The sequence below is a fragment of the Peromyscus leucopus genome, chromosome 23 (genome assembly GCF_004664715.2).
Source record: "Peromyscus leucopus breed LL Stock chromosome 23, UCI_PerLeu_2.1, whole genome shotgun sequence".
In the NCBI taxonomy this organism is placed as follows: domain Eukaryota; kingdom Metazoa; phylum Chordata; class Mammalia; order Rodentia; family Cricetidae; genus Peromyscus; species Peromyscus leucopus.
The window spans coordinates 14109096-14133701 of NC_051082.1; the positions used below are offsets into that span (position 1 = coordinate 14109096).

The following is a 24606-nucleotide window of genomic DNA, read 5'->3' on the forward strand; positions in this document are numbered from 1 at the left end:
GGAGGATCTCTGTGAGTTCGAGGCCAGCCTGGGCTACCAAGTGAGCTCCAGGAAAGGCGCAAAGCTACACAGAGAAACCCTGTCTCGAAAAACCAAAAAAAAAAAAAAAAAAAAAAAAAAAAACAACCCTGGCTGCCCTGGAACCCACTTTGTGGACCGGGCTGGCCTCGAACTCACAGAGAACTGCCTGCCTCTCTGCCTCCTGAATGCTGGGATTAAAGACATGCACTACTATCGCCGAGCATTGGCAATTCTTTTTATCTCTGAAATACAAAGCAGTAGTTTATCATAAGTTAGCAAACCAAATTTTCTCAAACTATAACTGGTGCAATTAGCACACAGTTGAGAGAAGAATGTTTTTATATGGAGAATGCAATGAAGAAACATTCCATCATGTGACAAATCTCTTTTACTGAAAGCCTGAAGTTTCAAAATCAGTATTAGTAGCTCATCACTGTAACTATCCTAACTCTGGAGACGTGGAGTCAAGAGAATTCAGAGTTTAAAGTCTCCTTACCTATATAGCAAGTTGGAGGTCACCCTGGGATACATGAGACCCCCAACTCAAAACAAAAAAAAAAAAAACCCAAAAGGTCTTAGCACACACCTTTAATCCCAGCATTTAGCAGGCACAGGTAGTCTGGTCTCTGTGAATCCAAGACTAGCCTGGTCTACATTGAGAGTTCTAGGCCTGCTGGAGTTACAGGATGAGAATATATCTCAAAAATAAGTAACAGACTAGAGAGATCACCAGTGAGTTCTCCACATCTTCAACAAGGTTTACATGTGTTTTGTTCTTTTTGACATCAGAGTAGGAGTGATATCTGTGGTGTTATCTGCAATTCTGAGACAGTTAATGATGGCCAGAATATTTTTATATTTATTCAATAACCCTTGAAGATTGTTGAGGAAGAACTAGTCTTTCCACCGCCAGCAAATCTGGATGGCCTGAAGCTTACTATATAGACCAGGCTGGCCTTAAATTCACAGAGCTCCACCTGTCTCTGCCTGCTGGGAGCCTGCTGGGATTAGACGTGTATGCCACCATACCTGGCTTAATATTTTGTTTGTTGTTTGTTTTTTCAGGACAGGGTTTCTCTGTATAGTTCTGGTGCCTGTCCTGGATCTAGCTCTGTAGAACAGGCTGGCCTCAAACTCACAGAGATCTGCCTGGCTCTGCCTCCCGAGTGCTGGGATTAAAGGCGTGAGCCACCGAGGCCCAGCAATATTTTTTAGCTAGAAAAAAAATGTGTATGGGTGGCGGCTGGACGTCAATGTTGGCTGTTTTCTTTAATTGCTTCCTACCTTACTGAGACAAAGTTATTCATTTGCTGAGCTCACCAATTAGGCTAGATCAGGCGGTGGTGAAGAATACCTTTTATTCTAGCATTTGGGAGGCAGGGGCAGGTGGATCTGTGTGATTTTTGAGGCCAGCCTGGTCTACCGAGCTAGTTCCAAGGCTACACAAAGAAACTCTGTCTTGGGGAGGGGGCGCGGAGAACAGAACTGCTCGAGTCTTTACTAAGAAGGAATTAACAACTTCAAGTCTAAAATTCCAGTCATTATTTTGAAGTGAGAGAAAGAGGTGTAGGAAAACCAACTAACTAAAGCCTTAACCCAGTGAGGCTGAAGAAGTAAACCATCATCATTTGCCATGGGTTCCCAGCCTCCCAAGTCAATTTGAAGGGATCACGTGAATCCCTTCAAAGGGTTAGGATTTGGGTAACTGTTTCCCGAGTCCTGGGACTAAAGGCCTGTGCCACGGTTTAAATTCTGAACATTTAAAAGGTAAACTGGGCCCAGTTGTGGTGGTACCGCATCTTTCATCCCAGCACTCGGGAGGCAGAGGCAGGCGGATCTCTGTGAGTTCGAGGCCAGCCTGGTCTGCAGAGGACACAGAGCGAACCCTGCTGCTTCATTGCCTCCCCTCACCCTCCACAAGCTGAACAACGGCAAACAAAAGAGCAATTGGAATTCAATAAACCTTATCAGTGGTGCGTCCCAGCCTGTGCGCTACGCCTCTCCTGGAAGAGCCCAGAGGTTCTCACAATGTGCGAATGTGGGAATCTAGAACATTCGGAGAACGGGCTAAGCCCCGAGGCCCTGCTCGGCAGGTCCGAACACAAAGCCTCCAAACCCACCGCGTTTCCCACGTCACCACAGCCCCTTCCGTCTTCCGGAAAGGGAACCCAGTCCCTCAAAAGTGGGAAGTCAATTCCGCCCCGGCAGCTTCTCCTAGGAGAGCCGCTTCGCCGGGCCCCGCCCAGCCCGGCCCCTCTCCGCTGTCGGGGGGAGGGGGCGGTGCTGCGCCCGAGGCCACGCCCCCTTCCCTGCAATCTCATTGGCTCTGGTGACCGGCCCCCCGAAGACCGGCTTCGGATTGGTGGGCTCGGCCCGCCGCTCGGCGTCTTCCCGGGGCGTGAGCCGAGCGTGGCCACGCCCCCGACGTCGGGACGCCGAGTCGGCCTCGGGAGGCGCAGGCTCCGCCGCCTTAGAAGGAAGGAGGGCCGTTGTGTGAGCAGGCTGCTATGGTGCTGAGTTCCCGGGTCGAGCCGACCGAGCCGAGGCGGTCGCGGCCATGAAGGTGAGGGGCCGGGGGAGCCGGGCGCCCTCCTCGCCTCTCCCGTGCGCCCGGAGCGCCTCCTTGGGCTCCGTCTCCGCGGTTGCCCGGCGGCTTCCCAAGAGACCACCCCTGTGGGGGGCGCCCCGACCGCTTCCAGCCGGAGAGGCCGGGCTAAGCGGACCCGCCCGAGCTCCCACAGCGCCCCCCGGCGGCCTGGCCGAGGAGGAGGCGAGTTGGCCCGGAGGTCGCAGCTCGCTGGGCCCCGTTTCCCAGGCCCTGCGCCGTTTCTCGGGGTCCCGAGCTTTTCAGGCCCATAAGAGCTCTCCTCCGGCCTCGGTGCTTCCGCCCACGGCCGTGCCCTCTGCCTCCCCGAGTCCTTGAACTAACCCAGATGTCGGGGGGCATCCCGAGACAGAAGTCAGAGAGAGCGGTGCGGGGATGGATGAGGCCGGGGCCAGGGGAGCCCGGGTAGAAAAGCCCGGGGTTGGGGTCCCCCACCTACCCACCCACCCAGGAGTTCTTCCGTGGGGTTTAAACGCTGTGGCCGTGACCTAGAGCGCTAGATGTGTTTGCATCGCCACTAGGTACGCAGCAAGTAATTTGGCAGCCTTTCTCCCGGGTGGGAGTGAGAGCGTGGGAGTTATCACTGATAGAAGTTTCAAAAAAAAAAAGGGGGGGGGGAGGGTGTGTGTGCGTGATTCTGGCCTACTTTGGGGAGATGGGTTTTTTTTTCCCCTCAACTTCATCACAGAGAGTCCTAAAGAGTCTGTGTGCAACAATCAATTTAGGTATTGATCCATTTGCCAAAAATCAAGCCAAGTGGCGTGAGTCAGAAGAAGGTGATGATGATACCTCTCCCGACGAGAGATGGTTGTATTCATCTCATTGAAGACGTGTGTTGTTGGCTTTGGGCTGCTCCATTAACTCGACCTTCACAGAGATTTACTGTGGACGATTGAAAAGAAGAGTGTCAAGTGGCTAGAGAAAGTCAGCGCGTGTTTGTCCAGTTTCCTCTTGGTATTAGTCAAGAGGGAGTAAAAGTAATTCGGAATATAGTCCCCCTCTTTAGGAAAGAGTTCGCCGGTTAAAATAAAAGAGACAAGGTAGCCATGGCGGCACAGGCCTGTAATCAATGTTTGGGAGGCTGAGGCAGGAGGATTGAGGCTACCATTTGCTACAAGGCAAGTGCTTTTGTCGAAAAACAAGGAACAACAACAAAAACCCCAGACAGATAGATCCCAAGTAGCCACATTATAAACTACAGTAATGTTAGGTGTGTGTGTGTGTGAGAGAGAGTGAGTGAATAGCTCTCAGAAGAAAGAAAAATAGTGATCCCCTTCATTATTGCATACCTGTAATCCCAGCATTTGGGAGGTAGAGGCTGGAGTCCCGACCATGTGGAATTCCCGTCTAGTCTCGGCTTCATAGTAAGTGTGAGACCAGCTTGTACTGTATGAGATTCTATTTCAAAACAAGCCCTCTTGCTACCGGAAGCAAGGGAGATTTTTGGAATAGGTAACTTACCTGTTTTGAGACAAGGTCTTGCTGTGTGTCTCTTACTGGCCTGGAACTGAATATGTAGGCTGTCCTTGAACTGGTGAGTGATCCTCCTGAGTGCTTGGATTGTAAATGGTCTAGAATGGATGACATTGGCACTAGCTTTAAGGGTGAGGATACTGTGAGAGTTTTCAAAAAATTGTTTAAAATGTTTTTAGGATTGTGTGTATGAGTGTTTTGTCTGTATGTATTTATGTGCACCATCTGCATGCCTGGTGCTCACAGAGGTCAGAGGTGGCATTAGATCCCCTGGACTGGAGTTACCAATGGTTGTAAGACACCTTGTAAGTGCTAGGAACCCAACCTACAACCTTTGTAGGAGCAATCAATGAGTTCTCTTAACTGCTAAGCCATCTCTCTAGCCCCTAAGGTTTTTGTTTTGTTATGTTTTTAAATTTTGTTTTATAGGTATGAATGCACCATGAGGTCTGTGCACTCTGAGCATGCCTGATAACCATGGAGTCCAGTAGAGGGTGTTAGAGCTCCTGGAACTGGGGTTAAAACTAGTTGTAAGGCCCTATGTGGGTACTGGGAATCAAACCCTGGTCCTCTGGAAGGGCACCCTGTGCTTTTAACCACTGAGCCATCAACTCCTTGTGAGCATTTATTCTTTACTTCCTAGTGTAGTTATAAAATATCACTGCAACTTAGAATATTTTTTTGGTTTTTTAAGATGGTTTCTCTGTGTAGCCCTGGCTGTCCTGGAACTCTCTTTGTAGACCAGGTTGGCTATGAACTCTCAGAGATCCATCTGCCTCTGCCTCTCAAATTCTGGGATTAAAGGTGTGAGCCACCGCCACTCAGCTAGAATACTTTATTATACTATCTGGAGGTAGCTCTATTGCCTGAAAATCATCATCTTTGCTGTGGGATCCAAAAACAGCCTTTATTTATCAAGGAAATTAGATTTAGAAGGAGAATTGTATGTGGGTTCTGTGCCCAAAGTGTTAAATAAATTGTTGAAGAGCAAGTGGTTTTGCATTTAAGTGGAAGGTAACTGCTTTCTTTTTCTTTTCATCTCCTTTTTTTTTTTTTTTTTTTTGAGACAGTCTCACTGAGATACTAAGGAAGAAAGGGTGAGAAGAGTACTAAGAACCAAGTATCCCCCCCCCCACCTATGTTTTTCCTCCCTATTTTGAGACAGGGTTTCTCTGTGTAACAGCCCTAGCTTTCCTGGAACTCACTCTGTAGTGAATTAATACTCTTACAATAATGTGCTCCATATCACATATGCTGCCTTTCTCATATTTTATTTGTTTCTTTTCCTTTTTTATTTTTTGAGACAGGGTCTCACACAGACAAGACTGGCTTTGAATTGGCTATGCAGGGGAGGATGGCCTTGAACTAATCCTCCTGCTTCCACCTACCAAGAGCTGGGATTACATGTTTGAGCCACTATACACAAACAATTTTTCTCTTTTTAAAAATGGAATACTTGCACAGAGAAACCCTGTCTCGAAAAACCAAAATGGAACACTTGGCCAGGCATTGTGGCGCACACCTTGAATCCCAGCACTTGGGAGGCAAACGCAAGCAGAACTCTGTGAGTTGGAGGCCAGCCTGGTCTACAGAGTGAGTTCTAGGACAGCCAGGGCCTGTTACACAAAGAAACCTTGTCTCAAAAAAGAAACAAAACAAAGAAGTGAGCCTCGTGTAACTTGTTTTGAAGCAGCAGTTTCAGTAAGAAATAATTCTAAAGTTTGCATATTAATTGTCTTTTTCTCTCTGTTCTGAAAGAAAGTTTAACTGAAATTTAAACCATAAAGCATTCATTTATATCACTATTGCTAAGATTTGAAGCATTCTTTCAACACAAGGACATTGGAATCTTTTTTTTTTTTTTTTTTTTTTTTTTTTTTTTTTTTGGTTTTTCGAGACAGGGTTTCTCTGTGTAGCTTTGCGCCATTCCTGGGACTCACTTGGTAGCCCAGGCTGGCCTCGAACTCACAGAGATCCACCTGGCTCTGCCTCCTGAGTGCTGGGATTCAAGGCGTGCGCCACCACCGCCCGGCAAGGACATTGGAATCTTAGCAAATTGAAATTTGTCCAGAATTTACAACAAAAACCTGTAGTCTCTGCAGTAGATGGGTTCTTTGAAGAAACTTTCACTGGTTCAAGAAGAGAATCCCAAGCCAGGCGTCATGGATCACGCCTTTGATCTCAGCATTTGGGAAGCAGAGGCAGGCAGATCTCTTGGGAGTTTGAGGCCAGCATGGTCTACAGAGTGAGTTCCAGGACAGCCAGGACCCTGTCTCAAAACACTAAAAATATAAAGAAAGGGGCTGGAGATATGGCTCAGAGGTTAAGAGGGCCGACTGTTCTTCCTGAGTTCAATTCCCAGCACCCACATGGTGGCTCAAACCCATCTGTAATGAGATCTGGCACCCGCTTCTGTATACATAATAAATAAATAAATATTTAAAAAAATATATAAAGAAAGAAGAGGAGAATCTGTCTGGTTCTTTTGTAGCTTCTTAGAGTACTTGATAAAAATTAATATTTTGCATATAAAAGTGCTAGGTTTATCCTTTACTGGAGAATATTTATTATTATTATTTATTTGATTTTTCAAGACAGGGTCTCTCTGTGTAGCCCTGGCTGTCCTGGAACTCACTCTGTAGACCAGGCTGGCCTCAAACTCACAGAGATCACAGAGATCTGCCTCCTGAGTGCTGGGATCAAAGGCATGCGCCATAACTACCAACAGCACCAGGCTAGGACAATATTACTATATTCCTTTTGGCAGCACAGTAGACTCTTAGGAAATGCCATAATCTCTGCTGTTTGTTTAATTGAAACAAATGACTTAAATCATTTAGTTTTCATCTCCATCAACAACTCCATCCTCTTCCATTATCTCTTCCCCACCCCTCTCATTTTATCTTCATAGAAACCACATTCTCTAGTCTGACTGGTTAATATTACATTTAATGGAATCATTAAAAGAGATCACATTCTAATTCAGTACAGTATAGGAGCCACAATCTGTAGTAACTTTGAGTATTTTGAAGCTTTTTCCTCCTACAGGGATTCTAAGTATGTTTCACATCATGTACGTACACACACACACACACACACACACACACACACACACACACACACACAAGACAGGTATACATTGAGGTCATTTGAAAACTGGCACTGGAAGAGGCCAGGGGACGTTCTTAGAAACATTCAGAATACCTTAACAACTGTCTGTAACTCACACACACATGAAATATATTTATGTATGGAGAGACTGGGCTTCACTATGTAGCTCTGGCTGTCTCGGAACTCACTATGTTCGTCTAGAACATTCAGATTCTTAATTACTGAGCCATTTTTCCAGCCCTCTTGAGATTCTTCTAATTGAAGGTGAAGGACAAAAGTAGGTGTTGGGTTTTTTGTTTTGTTTTGAGATAGTGCTTCACTATGTAGCCTTGGTTAGCCTGGAACTTGCTATGTAGACCATGCTGGTTTTGAACTCAGATCCACTTACCTGTCTTCTAAATGCTGTAATTAAAGGTGTGTACCACCATGCCTGGCTTAAGGTATTTAAAAAAAAAAACTTTATTATTGTTGTGCATGTTGGGGGCCAGGAGGGCACAGAGATCTGCCTGCTTCTGCCTCTGGAATGCTGGCATTGAAGGCGTGTGTACCCAGCTACCTATAAATAATTTTTAACAGTGTCTGTTTTTGACAGAATCAGTCACAGTTTTTCTGGTGTTGAAGATTTCATACAAGAAAACAGAGAAGTGTAGAAAATAAAAGTAGCTGCAGGATGATGGCGTACAACTTTCATCTCAGCATTCAGGAGGTACTGGCAGGAGAATCTGAGTTCAAGGCCAGACTGGTCTCCAGAACAGCCAGGACTACACAGAAAGACTCCGTCTTGAAAAATAAAAATGAAAACAAAGAAGTTGGGAGCAAAGAATAAGTAAGATGAAGGAAGTCCCTATAGTTCCAGCTTAGATTGTCAGAACCTCAGCTAAGCATTTCTAATCTAGCTACTTAACCCTTTCTGAAAGTATTGGGGAGCTGTAAAGGGAAGTAGAAAAGTAGAGGCACACCCCCAACGATGAGCAAATATAGACAAGTGTTGGGTGAGCACATGGCTGAGATGTTACCCAGGCTCCTGCTCAGGAATCTTGAGGGTTGCTTTCTAGCCAAAATTGGTTGAGCAGGAAGAAGGAATCTTCACTCAGACCCAGAATGCCTTGACCTTGTAAACAGTGGCTCTATCAGAATCATTTGGGAGTTAAAGAAAAAATTTTGTTGCCCAAACTGTACTCTAGATTAGCAAAATCAGAAGGCCCCCTGTATTTAAAAACCTTTAAAATTACATTTGTTTGCCAGGCGGTGGTGGCGCACGCCTTTAATCCCAGCACTCAGATAGCAGAGGCAGGCGGATCTCTGTGAATTTGAGGCCAGCCTGGTCTACAGAGTGAGTTCCAGGACAGGCTCCAAAGCTACACAGAGAAACCCTGTCTCCGAAAAACCCAAACAAACAGACCAAAAAAAAAAAAAAACACCAATTACATATGTTTGTTTATTTGTGCGTGTGCATCCCATAGCACTTGTGTGGTGTATGGAGGATACCTTGGGGGACTTGGTTTTCTCCTTCCACCATGTGGGTCCCAGGAATTAAGCTCAGGCATGAATAATTTTTAAGGCCTTGTGGTGAGTCTAACCTGCAGAGAACCACAGTCTGGGTCAGTTCCACAGATGGAGGCAATTCCTTAGCAAGTGACAGAGTAGCCACAGAGGTAGGGAACTAACCCCCTGCTTCCCAGAACAGGGGAAGCCAGAGTACTAAAGAAATCACTTCAGCTCCGGGGTGTCAGAAGACACAGGGCTTACCGTAGAAGTGGAAATTACGCCTCTCCTCTACTCTGGGTGGAAATGAAGGAGACCGCAGACAGCTAGTGAGTGGATCCAGCCCTGTCTGAACTCGGAGCTGTCACGTAGGTTGGGAGAGTGCAGATGCTGTTCTCAGAGAAAGGAGCAGTGTGGGCTTAAACCTCCCTGTGCTGCCAGGAGTGTTCTCATAGTGCAAGAGTTGTTTTCTCATTGGGTGTGTTTGACTGAAGGTCTCAGATCCTAAGGAGGCTACAACCTAGATTTTCCCTGTTTCTTTCTTTCTGCTATGGTTTGTGACTGGATATAGTACTATAGATCTGCATTGGGCTAAGTCGGGTTACCGCACCACAGTTTTGACTGGAGAGCTATGGGACTTTTTTGGTTTTATAATGAAATATTTAAAGTTAAAAGTCTTTGTTCTCCGTGTGTGTTTATGTGAGGGTGTGCTTGTGGATAGGATAGAGGGAACTTGGGGGTTGTTGCTCCGGTGTGGTGGTTTGGATGAGAAGAACCCCCATAGGCTCATGTGTTTGGGTGCTTAGTCCCCTGGGAATGGCACTATTTGAAAGGGTCAGGAGGTGTGCCTTTGTTGGGGGAGTGTGTCCCTTCAGGATTTCGAAAGCTGTGCCAAGTTCAGAGTCTTTCTCTGCCTTTGGATCAGGATGCAACTCTGAACTACTGCTCCAGCGCCTGCCTGCCTGCCTGCCACCACGCCCCCCGCCATGCTGATAGGGGACCAACCTCTGAACTGTAAGCCAGCCCCAGTTAAATGCTTTCTTCCATAAGAGGTGTCTTGTCATGGTGGCTCTTCACAGCGACAGAACAGTGACTGAGACACTTGGTGACCTGGAAATGGCCAAGGCTCGGCTTGTGGGCCAGCAAGCCCCAAGGGTCTGCCTGTGTCCTTCCTAGTACAGGGATTATAGATTCACCGTATGCCCAGCCTGCTCACTATAGTCCAGTTATTTACTTACTATGTTGGGACAGAGCTTCCCGGAGCCCACGCTGGTCTCCATTTACTATAGCTGAGGGTGACTTTGAACTCCCCACCCTCTTGCCTCCACCTCCCAGTGCTGAGCTTACAGGCGTGTGTCCTCATGGCCTCATGTGGGCTTGTGTGCTGGGGGGGGGGTGTTCTTGGGGTCGAATGTGGCTTCTTGGGCTGTGCTTGTAGGCAGGCGGTTTACCAACTGAGCTGTCTCCTCAGCTCTCAGGGTTCTTGTGATCATTTTCTTTCTGGAGCATGCAAAGGAAATTCCTGCTCTTCCATAGAAACATGGGGGGATGGGACTATGTTGTCGTTTTTATTTTATTTTATTTTGATTGATTGATTTTTTTTTTTTGAGACAGGGTTTCTCTGTGTAGCTTTGAAGCTCTGTAGACCAGGCTGGCCTCGAACTCTCAGAGTTCTGCCTTCCTCTACCTCCTCAGTGCTAGGATTAAAGGTGTGCGCCACCACCGCCAGCTGGGACTATGTTGTTATCCTCTAATAAAGGTATCTACCTAGGAATTATACATATTTTCTCCAATAGGTCCTCTGTTTCTTCTGCTAGAACTATATAGTTTTTTATTTTTAATTAATTTTTTGGTGTATGTACGTATTTACAAGCCAGAGGTTGACATTGGGTGTCTTTTTCTTTCTCTTTTTTTTTTTTTTTTTTTTTGGTTTTTCGAGACAGGGTTTCTCTGTGTAGTTTTGGTGCCTGTCCTGGAACTCACTCTGTAGCCCAGGCTGGCCCGAACCACCGAGTGCTGGGGTCATGCACCAGCACTACCCACCAAATCTTTTTTTTTTTTTTCTTTCTTGAAGGAACAATCACTGTAGTTTGGAATCTCATGCTTTTGTGTATAAGCAAACCATGGCTCTGGAGTCTGAGATAGGAGCTCTTCATTATTTTACTTGGCTTTTGAAAGCAGCACTATCTTGAATTACAGATGAGACGCCATATACTCCTTAAATTAGTGATGAAGGTACTTAGGCAGTCGGACCTTGTCTTTTTGTCTCTTCACCTGAACGACTTCTGGATAGTGAGAACAGCATCATCATTATTGGCACTCCAAGTTGCCTTTTTTAGTTTTTTTTTTTTTTTTCCCTTTTTAAGCTAGTTGAGCAAATAATATTTGACAGATAAATAAATTGAATCACATGTGGTATTATTGTCTGGTGACATTTTAGCTAATACCTCAGGTACTTTGACTTCCACTATTTGTCACATTGCTTAGGTTCTAGAACATGTTTAAGTAGGACATGGGAGCCAGGTGGTGGTGGCACATGACTTTATTCTCAGCAACGGTGTGTGTGTGTGTGTGTGTGTGTGTGTGTGTGTGTGTGTGTGTGTGTAAATAGGCACACCTGATCTCTTGAGTTCAAGCCCCGCCTGGTCTACAGAGTGAGTTCCAGGACAGGCCAGGGCTACACAGAGAAACCCTGTCTTCAAAAACCAAAAAAAGGCCGGGCGGTGGTGGCGCTCGCCTTTAATCCCAGCACTCGGGAGGCAGAGGCAGGCGGATCTCTGTGAGTTCGAGGCCAGCCTGGTCTCCAAAGCGAGTTCCAGGAAAGGCGCAAAGCTACACAGAGAAACCCTGTCTCGAAAAACCAAAAAAAAAAAAAAAAAAAAAAGAAAGAAAAAAACCTCTACCAGTCCCAAACATTGTACCTTTTATTCTTTAAGCATGGGAAAATGGCTTTGGCCTCACATTTGAAAATTTGTATCTATTTCTGACAGGCTTGCTTATCCCATTCTGAGACTAATAAAATGGGAAACAGAGGAGCTGTAGTTGTAGCTCTCTGGGACAGTGTTTGCCAAGCAGGGGTCCATTCCCAGCAACACAAAACTAAAAATAAAGATAAATTGTTATAGATGGTATAGTGATAACCATATTCTGACTGAGAATAAAGAGGCAAAATATAAACAAAAACACCCTTAAAAGAAAATTATTTGGTGGAGAGGCAAATGTCCTTTATTCTTGATGAGGTCAAGCATTTTGGCCATTGGAAATGATGCTTAGTGCTTTTGTCCTGAAAAGGTAGAATAGTTCTGTTTTAAGAGTGCTTTCCTTAATGTCAGATGAATATATTCTTTATAAAGAATGTGGGAAAGAGAGTAGAGGAGGAAAATAAATGCACGAGGTATTTTAAAATCTAGAGAGCTGCTGGTGTGTGTGGTGGTGCACCCTTAATCCCAGCACTGAGCTGATTTCTGGGAGTTTAAGATCTGGTCTCCATAGCAAGTTCCAGGACAACCAGGGCTGTATCAAGGGACCCTATCAAAAAACCAGCAAAACCACCAGACAGCCCTAGAAGGCTTTATTTGGCATTTGGTTGTTTTTAGTCATGCTTAGGATGGAACCCAGGACCTCATGCATGCTGAGTAAGCCCTCTGAGTTATATCCTTCCCTGTTTTATTTGAAAGATTTTATTTATTATGTATACAGTGTTCTGTTTGCATGTGCGCCTGCGCACCAGAAGAGGGTACCAGATCTCATTACAGATGGTTGTATGGTGGGTGCTGGGAATTGAACTCAGGACCTTTGGAAGATCAGCCAGTGCTCTTAACCGCTGAACCATCTCTCCAGCCCCCTTCCCTGTTGTTTTTTAACAATAAAAATTAGCATATTATACTCAACCAGTGAGACATTAGGATTAATGAGAGAGTATGGTCTTACATATTTCTGTTAAATAATAGCAGGAGCTATTAATAGCATGTCTCCAACATTACATAGCACATACTTGACTGACACAGAGTCAGTGTGGTGGCATACAGATTTGTAGTCAGGTTTTGGAAACCTGAGGCAGGGAGGATTGCTATTTGAGGCCTAGGCTTCTAGACACCTTTGATTCCCCACCCCAGCCTATTTCTCTTTGTAGCCTGGCTGTCCTGGAGATCGATATGTAGACTGCCTGCCTCTTCTTCCAGAGTGCTGCGACTAAAGGCGTGCACCCCCACTGCTCAGCTTCAGTTTTTTTTTATTTTTTTATTTTTTTATTTTTTGACATGCATCCTTTGTTTGGAAATACGGGAAAATTGCCTTTCTAAATGACTTGCAGTTTTGGTAACTTGAATGTCCCTTATTAGGGATGTTTGGAAATAGAAGCACTTCTGATTTTTGAGAAATTTGGAATATTTACCTTTAGGTAAATATTTTAAGCTTATTTAGCACTGTGTTGGTGATGGTAGATTAGAGACACTTCCTTTGATCTCAAGGTTACTTAAGGCAAAGTTACTTCTGAAAAGTGGCAGCCCACATTCCCCTTGTCTTTATTTTATTTATTTATTTCCTTTTGAGACAGGGTCTTTCTACATAGCTTTGGCTGTCCTGGAACTCACTTTGTAGACCAGGCCTGCCTGTTAACTCAGAGATCTGCCTGCCTCTGCCTTCTGAGGTCTGTAATGAAAGGCATGCACCACCACTTATGGTTTATTTTATTTTTAAATTTTATTTATGTGTTTGGATATTGTGCTTGCATGCATATATATATATATCTGTGTACCATGTGTGTGCCTGGTGCCCTACAAGGCTAGAAGAGATCACCAGATCCTCTGGACTGGAATTACAGACAGTCGTGAGCCAGCATGTAGGAACTGGAACTCAAACCCGGGTCCTCTGGAAGAGCAGCCAGTGTCCTCAGCCGCTGTACCGTCTCTTCAGCCCCTCCGCTCGGCCTTACACTGTGCACTTGTGCGTCTTTCAGGCGGGTGCCACTTCCATGTGGGCTTCGTGCTGCGGGCTGCTGAATGAAGTCATGGGAACTGGAGCCGTCCGAGGTCAGCAGGCAGGATTTCCGGGAAGCAGTGGCCCGTTCAGATTTACACCCAGCTCTGACTTCCCCACCTTCCCACCAGCAGCTACCGCAGGGCCCAATATAGTTTGCAAAGCGTGTGGACTTTCATTTTCAGTCTTCAGAAAGAAGGTGAGTTTGAAATTATTGCATACGAATAACCCGTGGGGGGGAAAGAGACATGGATCATAATCCTTGGCTGTAGGTTCTGTTGACTAGGTAATCCATTTAAAAGTATTAAAAAGTCCCATTTGGAAGTCTGTGCAGTAAGATTCCAGTTCTGTCACAGTGTCTGGTTAGTCTTTGCTGCTTGTCCTTCGCTGTGATCTGTACTTCTGAGCCCTCATTCCTGACGATACTCATTTTTAATATCTTTTAATAAAGAGATTGAATTGCTCTGCAGTTTTGTTCAGCAGCCATTTATTATAGCAACGTACCATGGTTTAAAAACTTTGTTCCTAACTTTTTTTTCTTGCAGAGCTGGTAATGACGACTAAGGTGTTATTATACATGCTAGCAAGTGCCCTCTCTACCACTCCCTAGCCCATACTTGACCATGTTCTTCCTTGGTTTTTGTTTTTTTGTTTTTTAGTTTTTTGAGACAGGGTTTCTTTGTCTTGTTTTGGCGCCTGTCCTGGATCTCGCGCTGTAGACCAGGCTGGCCTTGAACTCACAGAGATTTGCCTGCCTCTGCCTCCCCTTCTGCTGGGATTAAAGGCGAGCGCCACCGCCGCTGGCTTTATTTTTTTGGTTTTCCAATTCTTCCATTATTTTTTAAATGTATCTTAGGTTGACTTCAAACTCCCAGCTATCCTTCTGTCTCAGTACTTAGATTACAGCATGGGACATCACACTCTTTGTCTGTCTGTCTGTCTGTCTATCTGCCTATCCTTTTCTCATATATTACATTCTGACCAGTTTCCCCTCCCTCCTCTTCTCCCCACTTCCCCTTGTCCCCAGATCCACTTCTCCCTTTCCCTTCTGAAAAAAGCAGGACGCCCAGGGGCTGTCAACCAAACACAGCATAACTAGTTACAGTAAGACTAGGCACGTACCCTCATCAAGGCCGGATGAGGCAACCCAATAGGAGAAAAAGTCCTGATCATATTCTTTTTTCTTTTCTTTTTTTAAAAATTATTTTATATGCATTGGTTTTTTAGCCTTTGTGCATGTCTGTGTGAGGGTGTTGGGTCCTCTGGAACTGGAGTCACAGACAGTCGTGAGCTGCCGTGTGGTTGCTGGGAATTGAACCTGGGTCCTCTGGAAGAGCAGACAGTGCTCTGAACCACTGAGCCATCTCTCCAGCCCCTGACCTTATCCTTTTAAGAAAATGTGTGAGTGCATGCCTGCCCCTCATATGCATGCAGGAGCACTCAGAGGCCAGAAGAGGGTGTTGAATCCCCTGGATCTGGAGTTATGGGCAGTTGTAAGCTGCCCAGCATGGGTGCTGGGAACCAAACACAGCTCCTTTGAAACAGCAGGAAGAACTCTTAACCTGAGCCGTGTTCCAGTTCTCTGATCACTTTTTTTTTTTTTTAAATGGTTATGTGTGTGACTTTGTGAGTGGCTACTGCAAGTGTGCCTGAGGAGGCCCAGAGCATGAGATACCCTGGAACTGGAGCTGTAGGCTTTTGTGAGCTACCGGACATGGGTGCTGAGAACTAAATTTGGATCTTCTAGAAGAGCAGCAGCCAATGCTTTTAACCACGGAGTCTTCTCTGGCCCCAGCATTCTTAAGTTTTAAATAAGGAAATTAGGTGTCATTGGCTCATACCTGTGATCTCAGAACTGGAGAGGCTAAGATAGGGTCACTGATGCAACTTCAAGGCTAGCCTAGGCTACATAGAGTCTTCTAGGCCAGTTTGAGCTCCAGGGAGAGGACCTGTGGGGATGTGAGGAGCGGTGAATAACCTCGTGTTTGTGGAGATTTTACGGAAAGCACCTCGGCTAAAACTTTTACAGGTCATTTTGCATTCTGATCAATATAATACCTTGAAGTACATGGAAGAGAGCGTTAGCTTGTGGGAGCCATGCACTGAGCAGAAGTGGACGCATCTGAGTGTCCTCTCAAGGTTCTCTTCTGAGATGGCTTAGATTGTAATTGGGGCCACATTGGCTACAGATATTTCTGCACTAGTGGGGTCTTCTGTGTCCTTGGGTTAAGTTGGAGAGGTCAGTTTCCTTTCCTCTTGTATTAAGCTTTGTTCTTCCTCTTTGCTGAGGGAATCATCCACATGGGAAAGGCCCCGAGAGAGAGCTTGGTGGTTGTGCCTTCTGTTCCCGTGGTTCAAGTCAGCTCGGTTCTGCTAATTACACGTTTGTGTCGAGGGGCGGAGACGTTTTAATTCACTCACACAAGAGTGTGTATTTTCCTCAGAGTGCTGTGTTTGAAGTTCCCTGAATGGAAGCTGCCCTGGCGGGGATGGGGTTTGTGAGAATAGGCTGCTGCCGCGGGGACGCCCAGGAGCCCAGGTTTCCGTTGTCGTACGGAAGCGGGTGTTCTCCCAGTGGTTATGTGAGTGCGTGTCGTGTCTGCTCTGTCCGCAGCACGTCTGCTGTGACTGCAGGAAGGACTTCTGCTCCTTCTGCTCAGTCCCACAAGGAAACCTGCGCAGATGCTCCACGTGCCACCTGCTCCAGGAGACGGCCTTCCAGCGCCCTCAGCTGATGCGGCTGAAAGTGAAGGACCTGCGGCAGTATCTCCTCCTCCGAAACATCCCCACCGACACCTGTCGGGAGAAGGCGGACTTGGTAGATTTAGTACTGTGCCACCGTGGACTAGCTTCCGGGGATGACCCGGACTCAAGTAGCCTGAATTCCTCACGGTCCGAGACTTCTAGTTTTTTTACACAATCCTTTTTTTCAAATTATACAGCCCCCCCTGCTACTGTGTCCTCCTTCCAGGGAGAGCTCCTGGACAGAGATGGGACCTTCCGGTCAGAAGTTCTGGCTCAGGTAGGATGGTGTGATTGATGACCCCAAGAGCCAGGTGTGTTCCCCAAGCATTTTAATCTCTGAACTTTACCCCCAGGCCTGACTTTGAACTTCTGCTCTTCCCAGCGTCACCTCTTGAGTCTTGGGGTCAAAAGTGTGCATCATTATAGCCCGGTTTTAGGTGGTACTAGGGATTGAACCCAAGAGTTTGTAATATACTAAGTAAGTGCTCTTTTTAGTTTTTCAAGACAGGGTTTCTCTGCGTAGCCCTGGCTGTCCTAGAACTTGCTCTGTAGACAAGGCTGGTCTCAGACTCACAGAGATCCGCCTGACTTTGCCTCCCGAGTGCTGGGATTCAAGGCCTTTGTCACCACTGCCCAGCCTAAGTAAGCACTCTTAACAACTGAGCTAGATCTCCTATTACAGAATTACTTAATTGAAATAATAAAAATAAATGGCATTTATTTATGATAATTAGAATACTATCTCAGGGGCTGGAGAGATGACTCAGTGATTAAGAGCACTGGCTGTTCTTCCAGAGGTCTTAAATTCAATTCCCAGCAACCACATGGTCGTTGACAACCATCTATAATAGGATCTGATGCCCTCTTCTGGCCTGCAGGTATACATACAGAGCACTCATACATAAAATATAAATAAAGTCTTAATAGGGTTCTTGAGCATCATAGTTGGATAACGTGCAGGGCTTACAACCCATGGTTTGTTGTATATGAATGACTGAAATGCTAATTAACTAGGTGTGGTGGTGTAGTCCAGCTACTAGGGAGACAGGCACAGCCAGATCTGGTGAACTCAGGAGTCTGAGCCCAGCCTGGGTAATTAGCAAGGCTCCCACATTAAAAACAACACAAAACCCCTAAGACAGAATGGGCCATGGTGGTGCCCGCCTTTAATCCCAGCACTTGGGAGGCAGAAGCAGGTGGGTCTCTGTAGCAGGCTTTTTCAGATCTCCAGCCCCAAATAATGACATGGAGACTTATTAGTTATGAATGCTCAGCCTTATCTTGTGCTTTTCCCACCAGCTCTTATAACTGAACTCTTATAACTTCACCTATGTTTTGCCTCGGGGCTTTTTACCTTTCTTTCATTCTGTATGTCCTTCTCTGTGGCTGGCTGGCTGGCTCCAGGCATCTCCCTCATTCTCAAGTCTAGATTCCTCCTCCTACTTATTCTGCCTGCCTGCCAGCCCCATGTATCCCTCTACTACCTAGCTATTGGTCATTCAGCTTTTTATTAGGCCAATCAGGTGCCTTAGGCAGGCAGAGCAACACATCTTTACATTGTTAGACAAATAGAACACATCTTTGCCTAGTTAAAGTAATATTCCACAACATAAACCTATGTGAGTTCAAGGCCAGCCTGGTCTACACAGAGAAACTCGGTCTCAAAAACCAAAATAACAACAACAAAAACCTTAGACATAAAATATTGAGCTGTTGCCGGGAGGTGGTGGCACACGCCTTTAATCCTAGCACTTGGGAGGCAGAGCCAGTTAGATATCTGTGAGTTCGAGGCCAGCCTGGTCTATAGAGCAAGATCCAGGACAGGCACCAAAAGTACACAGAAACCTTGTCTGGGATATATATATATATAATTATTAAAATATGTGTGCTGGGTATAGTGGCACACACTTTTGGGGGGGCGAACTTTTGATCCCAGCACTTGGGGTACAGAAGCAGGCTGATCTCTGTGAGCTGTAGGCCATCCTTGTCTACATAGTGAGTTTTAGAAGAGCCAGGGCTACATGGTGAGACTTTGTCACAACAGACAAACAATGGAGAGGTGTGGGGCTGGAGAGCGAGCTCAGCGATGAAGAGCTCTTAGTGCTCTTGCAGAGGACTCTAATTTGCTTCCCGGTACCCACACTGCTGCTCACAGCTCCTATTGTGACTCAGTTTGGGGGATCTGATGTTCTCTTGTGTACTCCTCAGACACTGCATGCATGTAGTACATACATGTAGACAGCCACTCACATACATACACAAAAATACATGGACATGCATGCAGACAGCCACTCACATAAGAATAAATCTTAGAGTCATGACTGGGCATGGTAGTGTATACTTAAGGGACAGAGGCAGAAAGATTGATTTAGCTGCTCTCCAAATATTCATAACTTAGATAAGACCAAGACCAGAGTTTTATCATTTTCTCAAACGAGAACTTGCATGATTGTATAAACAGATAAATCTGACTTGTATCACTTTTGGACTCTATGACACCGTTTGGGGGAGATGTAGGTGGCACAGTGCTGCAGTGTGGTGCCTATAGGGTGAAATATGTGATATTGAAACCAACCTAGACTATTCCATGTCAAAAGGTATCATTAAGAGTGGTGGTATACACCTACAATTCCAGCATTGGAGGATGGAGGAAGGAAGAAAATGAGTTAGTACTAGCCGAGGCTAGATAGACCTTGTCTCAAAAAAGAAAATATGGTGTTTAATTTAATTTTAATTTTCTAATTGGTGTTTTGTCTTCATACATGTCTGTGTGAGGGTGTCTGGTCACTTGGAACTGGAGTTACAGACAGTTATGAACTGACATGTGGTCGCTGGAAATTGAACCCAGGTCCTCTGGAAGAGCAGCCAGTGCTCTTAACCACTGAGACATCTCTCCAGACCCAAAAGAAAATATTTGAACGATGTAAAAGACAGTATATAATCCAAAATGGAAGAAATTTTTGTTTTCCTAAAGAAAACTGTTGATTAGTAAGGATTTTTTTTTCCTTTGGTGTTTTTAATTTATTTATTTATTTATTTATTTATTTATTTATTTATGAGACAGTGTTTCTCTGTGCAGCCCTGGCTGTTCTGGAACTTTGTAGACCAGGTTAGCATTTAACTCAGATCCACCTGCCTCTGCCTTTCCAAGTGCTGGGATTCAAGGTGTATGCCACCACTACCTGGCTTATTAAGAATTTCTTTTTTTTTAAAAGCATTTATTTATTTATTGTGTGTGTGCCTATTTGAATTTGATCATGCCTTGGTAGGCAAATGGATGTCAGGACAACCTGTCAGTATTCTTTCCACAATGTGGCTTCAAATCAGGTTGTCAAGGCCGATGATGAGCACCTGTCTGTCCCCACAGAGCCATCTCTAGTTAAATTGGCTATTTTCAGGTCCTGATGGTGCAGGGCCACCCTCCATTCTTAGTGGCTTTGTTTTAGAACCTTCCTTAGGCAGTTAATACTCAGATGTGTTTTACAAATTCACACCTACGGAGGAATTTGTATTTTGAGGGAACTTTATGGAAGGTGAGTTCATGTAGGGCCCAACTTCTTGAGAGAGCTAACCAACATTCAGTGTCCAAAGAAGACATGATGTATGCTAGGCTTTGAGTTTAGTTTTATTTTTTATTACAATTCTATTTTGTGTAGATGGGTGTTTTGCTTCCATGAATGTCTGTACACCACGTGTGCCCTAGTGTCTAGAGTTCAGAAGAGGGTGTTGTATGCTCTAGACTGGAGGTAAAGATGGTTGTGATCTTCCATGTAGGTGCTGGGAACTGAACCCAGGTCCTCTGCCAGAGTAGTAAGTACTCTTAACTGCTGAGCCATCCCTCCAGACCCAGTCTTTTTTTTTCCCCTTTTGAGGCAGGATCTCAATATGTAACAGCCTTGCCTCTGTCTCCCCAAGTGCTGGGAATAAAGGAGTGCTCTGCTTGCTCCACCATCCTGGCCCTAAGGTAATCTTGAGGAAGATCAGTGGATAGTTTTTCTATAGAGAGAAGTAAAAATTGGTAATTAGAAAAGCCTGATGATTAGTAATCAGTTGGATTTGTCATGTACATAGGTACAAAGTGAAATAGCTTCAGCAAACACAGATGAAGATGATGAAGATGATGATGATGAAGATGAAGAAGATGATGATGAGCAAGAAGAAGAAGAAAACTTGGAGGAGCAGGTGAAACTCATTTAAAATGGCTATCCTGATAAATGCATGTGGCCAAAAGGGAAGATGCTGGGCTTCCTCCAGGTGAGCACAGGATGGTTTCTAGTTCAGCTGTGGAGCACTGTGAAAACACCTCAGGGAGCCGAGAAGTCTGGGGAGCATCCAGGGTCATGGGGACCAATACCAGAGAGGCATCTGGACTTGCGGGAACGGAGGTAACAGATGCTCTCATTTCAGAACCCAGGGCTCTCTAAGAAGAAAGCGAGAGCCTCGCTGTCGGACCTATCCAGCCTTGAGGAGGTCGAAGGGATGAGTGTGCGCCAGCTGAAGGAAATCCTGGCCCGCAACTTCGTCAACTATTCTGGCTGTTGTGAAAAATGGGAGCTGGTAGAGAAAGTCAACCGGTTGTACAAAGAGAATGAAGAAAACCAAAAGTCATGTAGGCTTCCTTTTCCTTTTTTCTTCCCAAGTCTCCTTTCTTGAGCTTTAAAAATTGGATTGTTTTTGTCATAATTGAGTCAAATTTAGCTAGCATGGCAGTGCCTATCTGTGATCCCAGTACTCAGCAATCTAAGCCAGGAAGGTAGCTACCATTAAAAATAAAAAGGTTTGGGGCTGGAGAGATGGCTCAGTAGTTAAAAACTGCTGGTTGCTCTTCTAGAGTACGCAAGGCAATTCTCAGTACCCACGTGGAGGCTCCCAACCCTGTTATTCCACTTTAGGAGACCCAGTTCTGGTTTCCATGGAACTAGGCACTTGTTTTGTTTTTTGAGATAGGATTTCTTTGTGTAGCTTTGGAACCTTTCCTGGAACTCACTTTGTAGCCCAGGCTGGCCTCTCACAGAGATCCACCTGCCTCTGCCTCCTAAGTGCTGGGATTAAAGCCGTGTGCCATCTCTTGTCTGGTTGGAACCAGGCATTTAAGTGATATACAGACAAATGTAGGCAAAACACCCATAATACCTAAAATTAAATCAATCAGTCTTTGAGAAAGGCAGTGTACATTTTTAGTCACCGAGTCAGTTATGTTAGCCAGTTTACAGAGCTGCCAAATAGTCTATTCCGTGACATGGGCTTTGAGACAACTATTGCCAGGTAAGCTAGACAATCATTTGTTGAGTCTGGTTTTTGTTATTATTCGTGGAATAAAGTCCCTCTTACTGAAATGAGACAGTCCCATCTTCATGGCCACACAGCTGGAACATCCAGCTAAACTTCCACTTGTGGCCTGACTTCTGAGTGGCCCATATGAGGAATGTGGGGTGATGGCTTTTTCACTTGAGACAAGGTCTTCTATAGCCCAGACTGGTCTCAAATTCACTCTCTAAAGATGACCTTGAACTTCTGATCCTCTTGCCTCGGCCTTTCTAAGTGCTAGGATCAGAGGCACGTACTGTTGTACCTGGTTTACGCAGTGCTGGGGATCAAGACTTCACAGAAGCTAGGTGGGTACTCTGCCAGTTGAGCCACATCCCCAGCCCTGGTTTCTTTCTCCTCATGACAAACCCCTTCTTTATAACACAAAACAGAAACAAGTAGCCAACATTTCTACTTTGTATACAACACTTTTAGCTGGTCCTAAGCCACATACTTCTTCCCGAACCCTGAGATAGGCATCCCAGCTAGCAGAAGTGGAGGGAGGTTAGGGGACTTTGTGTATGTAGCACTGGAGTGGTGGTTCCCAAGATGACTGCTTGGCTGTGGGCGGGGACCAAGTCCAGTGGCCATGTCCAGAGCCCCAGCTCTCAATTTCCTTTCAGACGGTGAACGGATGCAACTTCAGGATGAAGAGGATGACAGCCTGTGCCGGATCTGCATGGATGCAGTCATTGACTGTGTCCTGCTGGAGTGTGGGCACATGGTCACCTGCACCAAATGTGGCAAGCGCATGAGTGAGTGTCCCATCTGCCGGCAGTATGTGGTGCGAGCTGTGCATGTTTTCAAGTCATGAAATTGAGGCCCCCCCACACGGGACACTCCTCTGACTCTATCCCACACATCTGAGTGCATAAAAGGGACTGGAAACTTACTGTTCCAAGGCAGAAGCTATTTTTAAAAATTATTTTCCTTACCGACTGGGGACAGAAAGTTCATCCTAAGTTGAAGAAACCTGGGCTGTGCCATAGGCCTGTCTGCCTGTGGGCACATGGCTTCCCAGCTTCTGCTGGGCTTTATCACTTGTCTCCCCTGAGCACTAGTTGCTGAAGTCAGACTGCTCAGTCTGGGTATTTGCTCTTGCTCTCCAGAGGCCACTCACCCTGTCTCTTAGTTCCCTTTATCCTGTGTTTGGAACTTTTGTTCTCTTCCAAGTGAACTTGCTGTTGACAAGTGGGCTAGTGTGGACTACACTGAGCAGCGGCTGCTCCAATGTTCACTGTATTAGTCATGCATATTTCCAGTGCTAATACTTCATGAATGTAAGTTCCCACATTGTTGCCATCTCTGCATCTAAACATAATCGGGAGACAATTGATGGACGATAGTCAACTGCCAGGGCCTCAGATAGATATGTCCATTTTTGTTCAGATACAGCTTTTAATAGCAAGGGCTGCATCTAGCTTCTTAGAAGATTGTGTGTGCTAAATTCTTTATTAATATGTAATCAATTTACACTGTTTTGTATAGTGAAGGTGTATTTTTAGTGCTACCTGCTAGTAATTTTAACTTTAGGAATAAAATTAGATTAAAAGGCTGCTGTAGTTTATATTGTCTCCCTAAGTTTCAGACTTATTTGCAGAAACAGGTACCAACATCCTGCTCTAGCATCTCTCTTCAGAAGAGATGTGAACGCCTTCAGAGATCATCTTTGCTGCTCACTTACCATAGTCGTGTTTACTGTGACAAGGTATTGTTAGGTGCTTTACGGTTTTCTCATTCCTTACCATCGGTCTAAAATAGATATACTGCCATACTTGGATAGAGAACCCAGTCTCTGAGAGGTTAATAGCTTTGTTTAAAATCTCAGGTACAAAGTGTGTGTATTGTGTCTCTCTATATACATACATACATATATTTATAGTCCTGAGGGTGTAGCTCATGGCTAGAGACCATACTGTTATTAGTAAGCCCCATGTTACATCACAGCACTGGGATGGGGGAGGGGACAGACAACAGACTTCAAATCTAACTCTTAACGCTAAAGGTTTTCTTTTTCAGCCCTTGGAATACATATAGCAAATGAGAATTTGAGATCAATAGCTATAACATATCTTTGCTCTGCTATGTGCACGTAGTGGTGTGAAGCCAGATTTTTTAGCAGACTGTGTGTATCAGGGGAATCACCCTGAAAGCAGTTCTCAGAGGAGAAGATGCCCCCCCCCCTTTCTTTTTGTTTCTCTGTGTAGCCTTGGCTGTCATGGAACTTGCTCTATAGAACAGGCTGGTCTCGGACTCAGAGATCTGCCTGCCTCTGTCTCCCAAGTGCTCAAATGAAAGGCATGTGCCACTACTGCCTAGCCAAAGATGTTTTCTAAACATCAGGGTGTAGCTGTTTTATATGGAGGTTCAGAGAACTAAAACTACCACAGAAATGGCCTTTATATCTATATTAACGAACCTTCAGGCCAATAAAGTCAAACTGCCTTTTTACAAGTAAACAACAGTGTTAACAAGTCTTAATTCTGTTATGTTACTCACCAGAGTTGAACACAAGAAGCCACTGTTGCTAGAATTTGAGTCAAAAGGCTTTGATAAAATAAGAGGCAAATGCTCTTTAAAACTGGAGCATTAGCAGGAAGGGCATGTCTTGCAGAGCCAAGATCTTTATCTTACCCATCTTTAGAGTTATTTCTATGCATGGACATCAAGTCAGAACTGTCTAAAAATGTTTTGTGACCCCAAATTCTAACATCTTAGTCTTCTAGTCCCCAGGCCCAAGGCCACCGCACAGAATGCAACTTCTTTGAGTTGTCTCCTTGCCCCTGCACCTAGGAAACTTCCAGGAAAGAGTAATGTTAGGTAGCTGTGGTAGCCCTAGTCTCTAGTTGGTGGAACCATTTGGGAAGGATTAGGTGGTGTGC

General features: G+C 45.3%; 1 protein-coding gene across 2 annotated transcripts; it reads left to right on the forward strand.

Moving 5' to 3' along the window:
• Positions 1-2431: 2431 nt before the first annotated feature.
• Rnf34 (ring finger protein 34) lies at positions 2432-23291 on the forward strand. 2 transcript variants are annotated; one of them, XM_028885875.2, is made up of 6 exons: positions 2432-2584; positions 13653-13871; positions 16287-16694; positions 20489-20599; positions 20825-21026; positions 22348-23291. In XM_028885875.2, the coding sequence occupies exons 1-6, from the start codon at positions 2579-2581 to the stop codon at positions 22536-22538; spliced, it is 1137 nt and encodes a 378-aa protein (XP_028741708.1). In that variant the 5' UTR covers positions 2432-2578; the 3' UTR covers positions 22539-23291. The 2 variants fall into 2 exon arrangements, with proteins under 2 accessions (XP_028741708.1, XP_028741709.1); XM_028885876.1 differs by lacking the exon at positions 2432-2584 and having other exon boundaries at positions 16287-16490; positions 16615-16694.
• The last annotated feature ends 1315 nt before the right edge of the window (positions 23292-24606 follow it).